The sequence below is a fragment of the Chiloscyllium plagiosum genome, unplaced genomic scaffold (genome assembly GCF_037043375.1).
Source record: "Chiloscyllium plagiosum isolate Xiang-an unplaced genomic scaffold, Cpla_swu_hap1 HiC_scaffold_14, whole genome shotgun sequence".
NCBI classification, from domain to species: Eukaryota; Metazoa; Chordata; class Chondrichthyes; order Orectolobiformes; family Hemiscylliidae; genus Chiloscyllium; species Chiloscyllium plagiosum.
The window spans coordinates 72,790,565-72,807,631 of record NW_028270152.1 but is presented as its reverse complement, the minus strand read 5'-3'; the positions used below and the strand labels follow the sequence as shown (position 1 = coordinate 72,807,631).

The following is a 17,067-nucleotide window of genomic DNA, read 5'->3' as shown; positions in this document are numbered from 1 at the left end:
TTTTAATAGATGTTTGCTTTAACACTAAGTGAAGCAGCCAAATGACAATTAGAAAGTATTTGGAAATTTGAGCAGTCAGTTTTGTGGAACTTGCTAAATAAATTAACTGTATGACTGATTGATAGATTCAAAACTTCTAATGACATGGATTGGGAATGACCTCCATGTATGTACTTTGGTACCTTACAACAGTAATTAAGGTGGAGCCAAGAGCATGTTTTGGTCATTACTGTACTTGATATGATTCAAATTTTATTTGTGTCTTAGTCTCAGTCTCAATAATCTGTCTTGTCCTTTTAATGGAACAATGTTGAACTTTCATGCAGTTTCTATTGTTTGCTAAAATGTGTGTCATGCTGTGAATAATGTTCTGTTGACTAATGTCAAACTCAATCTGTATAACCCCTCCCTTCCTTCTTTTTCTCTGCTGCAGAGATGAAGATAGTAGGGTGTAAGTCCCCAATGCCTGTTTTTTTGCAGTGTTCGCTGCTTGCATTTTTCATAAATATACGTTGCACTTCAGGAGCATGCACACAGTAATATTCATATCAAGGTTACTTCACTTACTTCAGTAAACCATTTTACTCCCCTAAGGCTGGACTACATTGGCTGCATTGCATATATTTCAAAAATTGAGTGTTACCTCAAATGCTCTAAAACCATAGCTTTCTTGCACCATCATAAATTAACTTTATGCCAAAAAAGATAGTTTTCTTTATAAGGGCCTAACAAAGCTATTGATTTAATGTTGAAGAATAGCTTCAGAATTTGCCAGATCTTAGAATCATAGACCACGCATGGTGAAATCATGCTGCAATTTCTCAATTAAATTGAGAAATTGAAAAAGAATCCTTTTTAGAAGCTATTACCATTGATATAAAAACATTTGATGCTACACCTCCACTACAAAACACCTCCACTAAGAGACTTTAGGGTACTGGTATGTGGAATCTACTGTTTGTTGTGCAAGTTGGATTTCACAGGTCCAAAGTGACAACCATGCAATTCAGTTCTGTTGTTCATTGCAACTGTAACCTGCACTGTTGCTCGCTGGAAACAACAGTGGTTCAAACTTGTTACTGTGTTTTTTCTCATTGCAAACAGTGACCTACTGTTGCTATATTTTGTTTTATTTCAAAAATATAGCTTATTCATTTAAAAATCATCTGTTAGTACATACAAAGTCTCCACGTCAGTTCTGTACTGTCTTTCCAGACAGAAAAAAAACAAATAATAGAATTTTGATATTTCTCAGAGCTTCTCAACAGTTGCAAAAACAAAGACATTGTCTACTAATGCAGGAAACTATTTATGTTCATTTTGAGGCACTGAGAGGATCTGATAATAGAACGGACCCTCATTATACTTTGGCAGAAAGATCCTAGATGGCTGTCTTTCTCGGCAGCCTTGACAGCAGTTGCCCCAAGTTTTGGTACATCCGTCAGTACATAGTCCTTGACATGTTGCTGTGTTATTTCTTATTTCAAGCAACAGTGATTCACACTGACTCACAGAATGATGACTCGCGGAACGTTACTGTTCTATTCTTCATAATAAACAAAAGCCAATTCACACACTGTTAGTGTGCTATTGGTCGTTTTAGAACAATGACCAGTTTTGGTTAATGGCTTGCCACTCACTATAGAAAGGAATAAGGGCAGAATTAAATTGACTGTACATAAATGCACAGAGAATAGTGAACAAAATTGGGGAACTGGAATTGCTCTGGGGGATATGACATAGTAGCATCGACAGAAATGTGACTCAAGGCAGAACAGGACTGGATACTTAACATCCGGGTTATAAGGTTTTTAGTAGAAACAGGGTGGGTAAAAAAGGTGTAGAACTCTCGATCAGAGGTAGTATCATAACTTGAACACAATGCAGTTCCTGAATTAGAATATCCATGGTTGGAGGTGAGGAAACAGAGAAGGAGTGGTGACATTGTTGGGTATGTAGATCTTCAAATAATGGTCAGAAAACAGAGAGAGCATTTGCAGACAGATTATGGAAATCTACAGAAAAATTAGGGTTGTGATAGTTGGTGATTTTAATTACCCGAGAGAAGACGGCAAAAAAAGGTGGTTTGTGGGGCATAGAAGGGAAGAAATTCATGAAACGTGTATATTATATTTCCAGTCCCACCAGAGAATGAACTGTGCAGGATCTGGTCCTTGGCAGACCAAGTGAAGAATGTCAGAGTGAGAGAGCATTTCAGAAATAGTGATCATAATATAATAATGTTCAATATTAAGTTAGAAAGGGATTTAAAAAATCAATCAAGGATTAAGATCCCAGACTGGAAAAGGGCAGATTTTAGGGATCCAGAAGTTGAACTGGAGCAGGGTGATTAGAAATGTACTTTGGTGGATGAAAAATGGATGAAGAACTTTCAAAAGGGAGATAAAGGAGTGTCTCAGTACATAGCGATAAGAAATAAATACAGGATGTCCAAAGCTAGAGTACCCTGGATGATTAAGAATATTGATGAGAAAATAAGGAAGAGAAAGGAGGCATATGATGCTTACCAGAATGTAATAGCAATAGAAATCTGAAAGAGTATTTAAATACATGAGAAAGGCTAAGGCTAGAATAAGGAAGACTAAGAGGAAGCTTGAGGAAAGGAAAGCAGGTTGCAATAAAACAAATAGTAAACTGTTCTTCAAGCATGTTAATAGTAAAAGATTAGTGAAGGATAGCGTGGACCCCGTAAGGAAATGGCCAGGCCTGTCTGAACATAGGATTAGTCCTGGGGACTGGAGGAATACAAATGTGGCACTAATGTTTAAGAAAGGGGCAAAAGATAACCCAGGAAACCTTGACGTTGACGGTGGGAAAACTGATGGGGGCCATTATATGGGATAAGATAAATATAGGCCAAATACGAAGACACCTGGCAGATGAATTTCAATGCAAAGAAATGTGAGGCAATTGTCCTAAAATGACCAATAGCACACTAACAGTGTGTGAATTAGCTTTTGCTTACTATGAAGAATAGAACAGTAACGTTCTACAAATCAGTAGTAGAAAAAGCATAAAGAAACCATACAGACTCAATGGTATAGCTTTCAGGGGAGTCCAGGATCAGAGGGACCTCGCATGTATAATTCTCTGAAGGTAGCCACGCAAGTTGAAACAGTTGTTAAGAAAACTTATAAGATCCTTAGGTTTATAAATAGCAGCATAGATTATGCTTCTACACCTCTACAAATCTTGGTCAGACAACATTTGGAATATTGTGTTCAGCTCTGGGTGCCTTATTTAAGGAATTATGTTAAAGCCCTGGAGGTAATGCAAAGGAGATTTACTAGAATGATACCAGGGTTGAGGGGTTTTAGATACAAGGAAAGATTTTAGAAACTGGGCTTATTCTGCTTGAAGCAAGGACTATTAAGAGATGACCTTAAAATTATGACGTACAAAATTACAAACAATTTTGACAGGATAAAGAAGAAACTGTTCCACCAGTTGGTATGTCATTAATTGGGAGTCACAATTTCAGCATAAGAGCTAGGAGTGAGATAAGGAGTGTTGAGTTCTTTACTCAGAGAATTGAATTAGAACGCCTGCTTAGGAAAGTGGTGGAAACAGATTACCCAGCAAGGTCAAGAGAGAACTGGATGTATCTTTGAAATTGATGAACTTAGAGGGCTATGGAGATAGGGTTTGAGAATAGGATTAGTTGGGTAGCTGTTTTGAGAACCAGTACAGACATGATGGGTCGAATGGCCTCTTTCTGTACTGTAGAATTATTTGATTCTATTTGTTGTCATTGTGCTACTGATTGCTGAAGCAAAAGATTCCATTCAATGTTATTGGATTATTCTTCATTTCGAAGAGTACCGCACATCTAGGGCAGTTCTTTGCATTTGAACATTGATCACCACACCATGTTTAAACATTATTTATTCTAAAACAACTGCCTTTCATAATACTATTGTGATAGAATCTTCACAACTTTGGACTCTATAGAACACAGCAAGTTACAAAATATTTTAATAAAACCCAACAAAAAAGTTAGAGTCCTTGACTCAGAACAGCTACAGCATGTTCAAGCTATTCTGTGAGACTGTATTGGATGAATAATTAATGAGTTCAGATGGAATTGTTCTTTATTTTGTAATGAAAGAAAGTTTAAAACCAGAAATGTGTGTTGACAGCTCAAAAGTATTGGCTGCAAGTATTGTACTTTCTAGTCTTATAAAATTATAGTATTCCTGAAGCAGTACTACCATTATTTCATTTCTAATTTGTCAGCACACTCTCAGTCCCTGCATTGTTGATTTTACCAATTAGGAAAGATACATGAGTAAATTGGGCATAATCAAGTATTTCAAATATTTTACACTAAGCACTACTGTTCAGATTTCTTCTTGTCTCAAACATGAAGTGTAAATGTCACTGTTCATTTTACTGCACCTATGAGTTTGTTTGTTCCAATTTATAAAGACGAGTAGAAAGTAGGTAAATACTTGAAAGTAGCTAAATACTGCATTGTGCGGTTGAATATAAAGATATTTCCTTTGCTTCAAAGCACAAACCCATGTACTATGTCAGTTTTAGTGCACATGAACAAAATTCTCCCTGGCATCTACATAGATATAGAAAGGTTATCATGAAATTTGTGTATATTAACTTTATCTTCAGCAGCATTATTGGCATTTTAAGTCAACATATGTTAATATTCAAATGACAAGTGAATGATGGGGATATTAGGGTGACCATGCATGCCAAGTTTGTTAACAGTATTCTATTATGGACAAGTTCAGCTTCATAATGTTCATATTTTAAGTGCTTTTACTGCTAAGTGGTGCAATGGTTGCACTTTTTTGGGTGGACTAACATCTCCACAGCCTGGGTTTTGTAATTGTGCATTGTTGAACCTTCCTTGATGATTTCATAAATTTATCAAACTACAAGGCTCCCAGATTCATCGTTTTTATCCTGAGTAGGCTGACTTAATCTGGCTTACAACACTTAACTATAACATCCTCTGGGCTTGTACGGACAAAATTGGCTAAGATTCCTCAATTTAGTGTATTATTTGTGTTAACAATTGCACAGCAAATACTGGCCAGGTTTTGGAGCTGTAAAAGTGAACACAGTGAGGCATGAAAATATGTGTATTTGATTTTAATCATATTATTAGAGGCATCCTCCTCCACATTATTTTCAAGCCAAGTAATGGATCCGGAGCAGAGGCTGGTCAAAATTTACAGGTCAGTGTCCCCTCCCCACTCCCCATAGACTCTTACCCATCCACCATTATCTTTTGCATTCTGCTGCCAAACCAGTTTGCAATCTATTTAAGCTCTCTTTGCTTATTCAGGAATATTTTGTGACCAGTACGCAACATTGGACTCCTGGAGGCAGGGAACAAACTATTTCATTTCACCTGGCTCTAATTGCAGGCATAATACTGTATTCCATTCATTATACTAGATTGCAATACATTGGAACATAATGATGCAAACAAAATGATTTCAGAGTACACAGGCATTAAAATTAGGAGGGTAGGTCCGAGTGTCTAACCATTTGCACAGGAACCATTATCTTAACTGTCAGCATGGACAAGTTAACCTAACAGTCTTCACTGAGTCCATTCACCTATGACATCGGAGGAAAACCTATTGGTAAAGTTGCATTCAGAACTTCTGAGGAACTGTTTATTTACAGTGTTAATGGGAGCAAATTAGCAAGAAGGAAATAGCCCCCATTGCAGAAACTAATAGGTTTTAGTTACACTTCCTTTTGTCCAGATATGTAAGCAATTTAAAAGTCTTTCAATCTTTCCTCAAACATACCACACCCATTTGTTGGCAAGATTAAGAATCAGGAGCCCACCATCATGTACATTTCCTATCTGAGATCTTTCTGGGCCTTGCTTTACCAGAGTTAAATTGAAACTGAGACATTTTTTTCTTGTATATGTGTGTCAAAATTTAAATCAGAGACTTGTAAACTCCCATGTTCACTGATTCCTCAACTAAGTGAAAGACAACTGGAAACCAAGGCCAGCTCAGAGACCCCAAAAATTGTATATCTTCATTTTCTTGTAAATTCAGAGCTTCCAACTTCGTATTCAGAGAGAACTGCAGAGATGATTTGAAAACAGTGTAACTGGAATTATCAATCTCAAATAAAAAGTAACTAAACTTTAAACTTGCTGCAATCAATACACGGAAGATGATTTTGTTCAAATGGTTGATTATTTTAAATTGACTGAAAATGATTGTGAATCACAAAGAACCAAAAACAATTGACAAACACTGGAAACAAAAGTGTTGACATGAAATTGCAAAAATCCAAGGATCTTTCTCCATGTCAACTCGCACAGAATATAGACACCAACTAAGTATCTGGACCAAATGGTCCATTATTACGCTGTATTTTCCTTGTAATATGTTTAACGTACCTACTGATCACTAGCCAGAAACAAAATTACATATGACCATCTATTTACTACTTTTGATAAACCATTTGTACAGAGAAGCTATCTGCCACACATCGAGCTCAAATTATTGACTCTCAGTTTACTGTGACTGAGTACCTAATAGGGCTATAAGGACTGGCTTGGGATTCTGAAAAATTGTCCACTTGGCTTACATTATTTAAGATTTGCTTCTAATAAAATAGAAGTGGTTGTACATCTTGGGCAGTTCCTTCTCAAACTCCCATATCTGCATTGGAATTGCGTGTAGACATTCAGAATCACAATCAGAACTTCAGAGTAACATATCCCTGCTGTATGGATCAGAAGTTAAAAAAAACATGAAATGTTTTGAACAACATTCAGAACTACCATTTATCTATCTCTTTATTACTACAAGGAAAGATTACCTCATAGAGACATTAGCACCATCTTTTTTATATTGCAGTAAAAGGGCTATATACAGGTTTTTAAAAACTACTTAAAAGGATTGATTTGGAATTATGAGGCACAATTAATTGTTGGAACAGCCTCCACCAAACACGGTTACTCTCAACTATCCGAGCAACTTCATAAACCAGAAATGCAATATCAAGTCATCGAGCCCTATAGTACGGAGGCAGGTCCTTCGACCCAAACTGGTCTGTGCTGACCAAAATGTCCATCCACGCCAACCCCCTTTCCCTGCACTTGGCCTACATTCTCTTAAACCTTTCCTATCCATGTTTTTGTCCAAATGCTTTTTAAATGTTGTTAATATACCCGCCTCAACCACTTCCGCTGGCAGCTCATTCCAAGTGCATGTCACCCTCTGTGTAAAAAAGCTGCCTCTTAGGTACCCATTTATTCTTTCCCCTTTTATCTTAATCTGGTGGCCTCTAGTCCTCAATTCCCCAACCCTGGGTGAAAGACTGAGTGCATTCACCCTATCCATTCCTGTCATGATCTTACACTTCTATAAGACCTCATCCCTCAGTCTCCTACGCTGTAAAGAAAAAGGTCCTAACTTGTCCAATGGCACTCCATAGCAGTCCCTTCAGTCCTCGCAACATCCTTGCAAATTTCTTCTGCACCCTTTCCAGTTTAATAACACCCTTCCTTTAGCAAGGTAACCAAAACCGAACACAATACTCCAAGTGCAGTCTCACCAGTGTCCTGTACAACTGCAACATAACTTCCCAATTTCTATACTCAGTGCCCTGACTATTGAAGGCCAATGTGCCAAAAGCCTTCTTCACTGCCCTGTCAATGTGTGACTCCATTTTCAGCAAATCGTGCGCCTGAACTCCAAAGCCCCTCTGTCCCACTGCACTCATTAAGGGCCTACCATTCACCATTGAAACTCCTATTTTGGTTTGACTTTCCAAAATGCACATCTCATACTTACATATTAAACTCTATTGGCCATTTCTCAGCCTACTTCCCCAGACTATCAAAATCCTGCTGCAATTTCTGATAACCTTCCTCACTATCCACGATACCGTCTATTTTAGTGTCATCTGCAAAACTTACTAGTCATGCCTTATATGTTCTCATCCAAATCATTGACATGGATAACAAACAGCAATGGACCCAGCACTGACCCCTGAGATACACCACTAGTCACAGGCCTCCAGTCCGACAAGCATCCTTTCACTATTACCCTCTGCTTTCTACCATTAAGCCAATTGTGTATTCAATTTGCCTGGTCCCCCTGGATTCCATGCGATCTAACCTTCCAGAGCAGCCATCCATTTAGAACTTTATCAAAAGTTCCATGTAGACTATATGTACCGTCCTGCCCTCATCAACCTTCCTGGTCACTTCATCAAAGAACTCTAACAAATTTGTGAGATATAATCTTCCACACACAAAGCCATACTGACTATTCCTAATCACACCCTGTCTTTCCAAATCCATGGATATCTTGTCCCTCAGAATCTTCTCAAGTAACCTACCCACCACAGATATTAGGCTTACTGGTCTGTATTTCCCAGGTTTTTCTTTGCAGCCCTTTTTGAATAATGGCACAACTTTCGCAGCCCTCTAGTCTTCCGAGACCTCACCCGTGGCTAACAATAATGCAAAAATATCAACCAGGGCCCCCGCAGTTTCTTCTCTAGCCATTTGCAGGGTTCCTGGATATATCTGGTCAGGACAGCAGATTAATCCACCTTCATCTATTCTAATACATCCAATACCTCCTCTACTGTGATATGGACTGTCCAAGGATATCACCACTGACTTCCCCAGATGAGTTGGCTTGGCAATTTTTCCAGTGGAAATTCAACAATTTTGACTTAATGTTTTGTAAATGTATAATAAATCATAACGTTAGGTAGAGTCAGCAATGTAATGTAGCATCAATACTTCACCAACCATAATCATTTCATGCTCTCCTTTCCACATTGCTGGCAAAGAATCATGTAAGACATTTTGCCATGTTTATATAAGTGGAACAAAAAAGTGCAGTTACTGGAGATATAAGAAACAGAAAATACTAGGATTACATAGTATGGCAGTCAGTATCTAAAGAAAGGTAGGTTAGAATTTTAGGTGGGGTCGTTCATTGAGCTGTAGGAGTGGCATATATATCTCACTGACTATATGCTTCTTTTCAGTCAGATACCGACCCTGCACGATCCATTGTTTAGATTAACTTCACTGCTGTGGTTTAAGTGTAGCTGACCTGCAAATTCACCCATCATTTTTACGCTATTCCTGTTAAATTTATCAAAGTAACATTTTGGGGCATGTTATGTGACTATCCTGCAGGTGACATCAGAAATGATTTGTATCTGACATTGGAACGAGGAGATTTTGAGAGAGGTGGAAAGAGTGTACAGAAAAACATAGAAATAACGGTTTACGTCCTTTATGCAGATGGAGAGACACTCAAGGTAAGATTTTTTTACACTTGCTGAGAAGTTCTCTTGATGCTCAGTTAGAAAATGTAGATACCAGTACTATACGGTAAGGAAGAGAATAAATCAGGAAATGATGAGTATGTGTAACAAAGGCAGTACACTATACACAGGTAACTTTAATCTTCATGTACATTGGGGAAATCAAATTAGCAGAGATAGTCATAGGATGAATTCATAGAGTGTAGGTTTTTTTCTTCTTTATTTAAATTGAATGCACTTGAATCAGTAGGAATGAATTCAGAGTTGCCCATTCAAGGCAGAGAGGAGTCAAATGAACTTCATCCTGCGCTGAATTAAATAACCTCAACCAGGGTGTCAGTATTGAGGGATAATAACATCGGCCTTCAATACTTTCGAGTGAGAAAAGAGAATGCTGCCAAGAATTCCCACTGCAGGGCACTATCATTCATTCCGCTGAAAAATGTATTGGCCTGAATCTTCTAAGGAGTGGTAATCACCATTGGTTTGCCACCCTGCTCTTACATCTTTTTGCAGCAATGCCGCTCCACATTTCTGCCTGGAACTAGTGAACTTGGTCTCTTAAAAAAATGCAGTCTATCTAAAATCAAAGTCTTCCCTCGTACTGAATTATCATGAAAAGTCAAAGCATGTTACCTTTTTATGGCATTAGCTGCTTTATTTTGTTAAATGTTTATTCACTCTCAAACTAAATACATTAATTCATTTACACAGCTTTTCAGTGTTGTAGTGAATCAGGATGAATGAGATAAGTAGGTAAGGGGGAAGGATCGCATGTGGTTGATGTGGGAGGTAGTACTGGTAGGCAGTATGTTAGCAGTTGGGTCGGGTGGTAATAGGGTAGTCATATCAACTTTGAAGATGGGACCCAGTTAGGAGAATAGTCAGAGGATTAGGGGAGATGTTAGGAGAGTTTCAAGGACAAGTCAAGTGATGGGGTATAATCAGTTCAAGTTGGAGAAGAGCAGGTTAGGGGAAATCGGGAGTCAGAAGCAGTCAGGTCATGTGGTCAAGTCAGATTGAGTCAGAGGGTAGCCAGAGAATTCAAAAGTTTTGAGTTGTGAGTTCTAGTAAGGTTGGGTTATAGAATAGAATCCCTATAGTATGGAAGCAGGCCCTTTGGCCCAACAAATCTACACCAACCCTCCGAAGAGTAACCCACCCAGACCCATTCTTCCACCCTATTATCCTATATTCACCCCTAATCAATGCACCTAACCTACACATCCCTGAACATTATGAGCAATTTAGCATAGCCAATTCACCTAACCTGCACTTCTTTGGATTTTTGAGGAAACCAAAACACGAGGAGGAAACCCATGCAGACGCAGGGAGAATACACAAACTCCACACAGTCACCCAAGGCTGGAATCGAACCCAGGTGCTATGAGGCAGCAGTGCTAGCCACTGAGCCACCGTGCTGCCCACTCTTTTTTAATGTCCCACCCAAACCCATTCCCCATTACTCTGCATTTACCCCTGACTAATGCACCTAAACTACATATTATGGGCAATTTAGTATGGCCAATCCACCTAACCTGTACGTCTTTGGATTGTGGGAGGAAACCAGAGCACCTAGAGGAAACCCACGCAGACATGGGGAGAATGTGCAAACTCCACACAGACAGTCGTCCGAGGCTGGGATCGCACCTGGGTCACTGGCACTGTGAGGCAGCAGCACTAACCACTGAGCCACCGTGCCTAGTAGGGCAAGTTAGGGTAGTCAAGTGGGTTTTTCAGGGGTCCATAGGTGGAGGTGAGGGTTCAATTGTACAGTTACCCAGAAGTTAACTGATGTGAAAGTTTGGAGTGTCAAGAAGAGGTACACGAAGGAATTTAAGAACATGGGATTTGTGCGGATATGGCTACCATTGATGGGTTGAAGCAAGTGGGCTCAAACTGGTGGTGTGACATAAACAGAGACTTGACTGCAAGAGAAGATTCCAAACATAGGAAGAGTAAAGCCATGAAATAACTAAAATGTGACAATAAGAATTAAAATTTGAACTGTTGAAGAACTGGGATTGAATTGATGAGCAGGTTGGGGCACAGGTGCAAAACTTTAAGATGCATGAAAAAGGATTTGAGGTTGATCAGGTGAACATTGCAGGAAATAGATATTTTGGATTTTTTAGGGAGTTTCTCCATCAATCAACTGTACAATCTCTGTTTTGTTTCTCTCCTGTCCAATTTAGTTGGTTTGAATTGAATATACTTTTGCTTATTCAATCAGTGCTTCACAAATTAGTAATGTACTTTGAGTTTAAAGTTAAAAATTACACAACACCAGGTTATAGTCCAACAGGTTTTATTGGAAGCACAATTGTCCTGACAATCACCTGATGAAGGAGCGTCTCTCCGAAAGCTAGTGTGCTTCCAATTAAACCTGTTGGACTATAACCTGGTGTTGTGTAATTTTTAACTTTGTACACCCCAGTCCAACACCAGCATCTCCAAATCATATTTTGAGTTTGGCAGCATAAATTAATATATGGAACTGAAGCTGAGATAATCCAGCTATTGTATTTTGATTAATGCTATTTCCAGTTGCTGAGTTTTCAGGCAACAGGTGGTGATCGCCACGGAGAGTTAGGCCCAGCCAGGTGAGTACCAGACCTTCACACCATCGGGGACACCGACCAGAAGGAGGAGCAACAGACCTGAATACAGAGGTCATCATGTCAGGATACTTGAAAGATGCTCTGCTGAATCACCTCTCCTCTGCAAGGGACCCAAATGCCTCTATGATGGTTGCTTGTATGCAGACGACCCTCTTTGTCCTGGATCACCAGAGGAGGCATGCCAAAGTCACTTGAAGCATGCTAACAAGGCAATCAGCAAGCATCCTCAAAGTCAGCTGCAAATCTGACAACTAGGTATCTTGACTCTGTGGGTCTATGGTGAACTGGAAAACAATATTGCGTTCCTGTCAATGTCATTGATTGACTTATGAATCCATTTGTGGGTTGCCAATCAGAAAACACAACACATGTCCCCAGTTGAATTTTGAAAATGAGTTTGTGTGTAGGAAGTTCAATCCTATTGTGATCTTCAGCGGCGTAGCCATAGTGCTGCCTCCCTAGATGCACACAACACGTCTGCCTGCAGGCAGTGACAAATGGAAGAGAATGCATCCCTCATCATACAAAGACATTTCTGGAACTGCCTTCCACTAGTCTACTGGTAGCTGTAATGTCTTTGGTACACCCTTTCAGTACACTGCTCAACACTGTTGAAAACTCTGTTTCTCTATTCTGACACTGCTTGCTTGTCTACAGCTACAGACCCTTAGCCTCATGTTTCTGGTTTTATTTGCCATGGACATTCCTCCTTCCTCTCTTCAGCCTCCACATCCTTAACCACAGTATTGTTAGGTTAAGCTGGTCAAATATCTGGCATCGAAATACTGATCTGAGAAGAAAAATTCCCTGGAGTCACCTAGAAAGGTGCATGGAGAGTACATGACCCATGATCCATGATTGTTTTTTCTCTTCCTCATTCTGCCATTTCCAGCCTTTTGGTAGACTTGATCTTTATATTGCTTTCATTCATTGAGCAATTAGCTCAATTTTACTCTGAGTGGATTTCATTATTCTCTTTCATTATTCCTTACAACCTTGGAATTTTTAGTTTGCATAATAGTTTTATCCAATTTTCCTTCATTTTCAAAGACATGGCCTGCAGTGTTGCATGTGGGAAATCCTCCCTCACCAACATCAACACTTGGTGAGTCTTATGTTTCCCCCTTCTCAGAGTTAAATGAGTCACTGAATATGATTGATTTGTTGGTGTTAGGTGTTGATAGTGCTTGTTCACTTTGCCCTGCAGTGAGTGCTTCCCTTCAATGCACTTAATTAAATGCTCGAGCAATGGTACTTTTTTAGTTTCTATTCCGATTCCCTCAGGATGTATTTATGCTGCATAGGAACACATGCACACAGACTTCCCATTTATAATTCGGAGATGCCGGTGTTGGACAGGGGTGTACAAAGTTAAAAATCACAAAACACCAGGTTATAGTCCAACTGGTTTAATTGGAAGCACACTAGCTTTCCACTCTGTTATCTCACTTTTTAGATTAGAATCAATCTAAACATCAGGTCATAGACAGAGAACACAGGGGGCTAACACCTTCAACATATTGTCTAGCTATCACCATTGTTAACAGCTAACCCGAGAATGCAACTTTTAAAAAAAAGGGTTTTGTAATTTACACATGAAAGAAGTGAAACTATCACTGTATTCTAACAGATGAAAGGCTTAACAGACAATCAGTTTTTCAATGTATAATTTCAGTTACATCACACTGCGAATTTTTGCTATAAATTCTGTGTTACGATCGAGCCCTCCACAATCACCTGATGAAGGAGCGTCGCTCCGAAAGCTAGTGTGCTTCCAATTAAACCTGTTGGACTATAACCTGGTGTTGTGTGATTTTTAACTTTCCCATTTATACTATGGATTCTCTGAAATGCTTTCTTTTGCAAGCTGATTTAGGAGAAAGATGGTGATTGTTAACTTTTCATTCAATTCATTCACCCTTTATCCTCTTCCTCTACAATTCCATCCCTATCTCTGTGGCTAGTCTTTCCTTTATCACCGCCGTTACCCTTCTTCAATCTCCTGAATTACTATCTGTCATTTCATTGTCTCTCTCATTGCTCTTGTACTGCCCGCTGATTCTACTTCCAAACGCATCTCCATGCCCAGTCTTAGTTTTACATCACCCCTTTTTGGTTTTCCTGCTCTTTCTCTGTCCCCAGCACAACTAATTACCCTATTTTGTTTTCCCCCTTAAATGTCTCCCTCCTTGTCCTCTTCGTCCCTATCCCTTCCATCTTTGTCCTGTTTGTCAGTATCACTGTGATTTCCTCCTTCCATTCCCGAGGATCCTTTCAGTGTCCCTGATAGCCCAAAATCTTTAACTTCTACTTACCCCATCGATATCTGAACATTTTCAGCTGAGCTCTTTTTGAGCTAAGCTCCCGTTCGACTATCCCAGTCAGGTTTGTTGCAATCAGTGAGTGTGGCTGCCTTATAAGCAGGCTTGTGGACCTAATCAGGTTTCATCTTTTACATTCCAAATGTTTAATACTTGTTATAGGAAGGAGATGGTGAAACTTGAAATGGTTCAGAAAAGATTTACAAGGATGTTGTCAGGGTTGTAGAATTTCAGAATAGGGAGAGGTTGATTAGGCTGGGCCTATTTTCACTGGAGTGTCAGAGGCTGAGAGGTGACTTATAGAAGTTCATAAAATCATGGAGTGAATAGACAAAGTCTTTTCCCCACGGTAGGGGAGTTCAGAAATAAAGGGCATAGGTTTAAGGTGAGAGGGGAAAGATTTGAAAGGAACCTAAGGGGCAACTTTTTCACACGGAGAATGATGCATGTATGGAATGAGCTGCCAGAGGGGGTGATGGAGGCTAGTATAATTACAACATTTAACAGACATCTGGATAAGTATATGAATAAGAAGGGTTCAGGGATGTTGGCAAACTGGACTAGATTAATTTACAGTGTCTGGTCACCATGGATGAGTTGGACAGAAGAATCTCTATGACTCTATAAGAACAAATGAGATTCTCTTGATTCTGGTTGATCCAGTGGAGTTTCACCACTTTCACTGAAAGCATTTGCACAAAAAAAAACTTGGTTTTGAAGGAACCATGTTGCTGAAGAGGTTTGTTATCCCAGAATTTAGCAGAATCAGTCTACTTGCCAAATGCATACCAAGTATATATGGTTATGTTTATGAATGTGTTTCCAGCCTCTGCCTAACAGGATTACATCCATGAACTTAATTAAGTAGGCTGAGCTGATCATGAAATGTGAGTGAATGTGAAAGAAGAAAACTCAACTCATCTGAAAGGTTCTGCAAACTTAGCATTAAACCTTCAACCCACTATCAGGAAACCAATATTTTTGCCACCCTCAATCTTACCTCAATTACTTACCTCTACCTGCCCTTCAAGCTGCAGATGGACCTGAAAGATTCTGCCCTTTTTCATACCAAAATCAACGAGGAAGTCAACAGGGACATATTTACTCAGGGACAAATACCATAAATGCATTCATGAAATTTGCAAATAAGTACTTGAGAGAGGAATAGAAGAATGTTTGGATGGGATTTCATAAAGTAGGGTGGCATAGGTTTGTTAGTTGCAGTTCCAGTTCCATTTCTGAGGAAGGGTCACTGGACTTGAAACGTTAACTCTGATTTCTGTTCACAGATGCTGCCAGACCTGATGAGCGTTTCCAGCAATTACTGTTTTTGTTAGGTTTGTTAGCAGCATAGTGAGTAAGCAGCACAGAGGGCATGCAGAGTTAGTGGTACCAGGGATTGAAGGTGCTGACAGCAAGTGAGGACACATATTGCAGACAGTAGTGAGGGTGGTAAAGCATGAGCCATGGTGGAGGTTTTTTCTTACAGTAGTAGAGATAGAGTAAGTGTGAGTTATCTGACAGAATGCGGGAGGACATTGACCTTCTCGCTACAATGTTTGTCACTCTTCCAAATGGCTCAGACTTTTCTAATCTTGGTGTTAATCTCAGATCAAGCTGATAGGGTCTAGTTTTGTGGCCTCCACTACTAGCCCTGAGAGAAGAGAAAGACTGCTTCACTCTACAATGTCCAGCAGGACCTCCAGAACCCTGCCCCTCAAAGTGATGTGCCAATTTCCCCCTGCCTACCATCTCTGTGACAAATTTCAGGAATAATGGAGGGCAGTTCTGACCTGACAGTGCCTGTCTGAGTGCACAACCACCTGTTAAAAGATTATGTAGGACAACAGATGCTAGTTAATTCTGGGATATCCCAGCAGTGGCAACCTGTTCTGGCAACAGCGTGTAGTAAAATAGGGTTGGAATCATATGTGAGAGACACCAAATGGACAGAGACAAGATTCTTCTGGTAAGATACAGTGAGATAATTCGACAAGCCTCTCATTAAAAGCTCTTCACTAAACTTGACACAACTTGCACTTAGCCAAAAAAAAGTAAAATTCAGCCCAGTGTCTCCTTTTCCTTGTGTAAAATTCCAGACTGAAGTTTTCATTTTCTGAATTATTCTGGACTTTTAGATTCTTATTCTTCTTTGAAAAAAAATTAGTTCACTTCGTTACATTGGTGTCAGTATTTTAGATTTTAAAAACAAAATCAGTGGTGGCTAGAAGAAAAGACTCTTGCAACAGAAGGTGACTGGCTGTACTGTGGTTTTGCACATTATATTTATCCCTTCAACTTTAATACTCAATACCCAGAGAAATGGGAGGAAAATCTCTGTTTGGCTGATTCGGTCCTGAATGAAATGCACTCAGAAGTATGAATCCATCTCTCAAAAGCATTGCTTACACCACGAACTGCTACTAATAGGTAATTGAATTCAAAGAATGGTAATATAAGTGTTGGACTGTATCAGTATGCAATACTTTTCTAAAGTTGGATAGCAGACAATTTGAATAAATTACAATGGAGGGATATCCGAGTGGACAAGCATTCCAGCAGAACAAAGAATAATACTGCACAGAAACAGGCCCTTCAATCCACTAGGCATGCACCGATTCCTAATCCTCATTTAGACCTGCTAATTATTGCCAACACACGGTTTCTATCCCTCTGTTCACCTCCCGTTTCTTGTGTCTATCAAGATACGCCTTAAACATTGCTAATGTACCTACTTTCACCACTTCCACTGGCAGTGCATTCAGGCACCCACAACCATTTTTGTGAAACATTTTCCCTGCAATTTTCCC

General features: G+C 39.4%; 1 protein-coding gene across 4 annotated transcripts in view; it reads left to right on the top strand.

Annotated features, from left to right (window-relative positions):
• Positions 1 to 17,067, top strand: part of dock3 (dedicator of cytokinesis 3) — a 980,202-nt gene that overhangs the window by 631,286 nt on the left and 331,849 nt on the right. For all 4 annotated transcript variants that reach the window (XM_043708482.2, XM_043708483.2, XM_043708484.2 and 1 more), the window contains exon 15: positions 9,185 to 9,309. In XM_043708482.2, the coding sequence (XP_043564417.1) occupies positions 9,185 to 9,309 (125 nt within the window). The remainder of the gene's footprint in view (positions 1 to 9,184; positions 9,310 to 17,067) is intronic.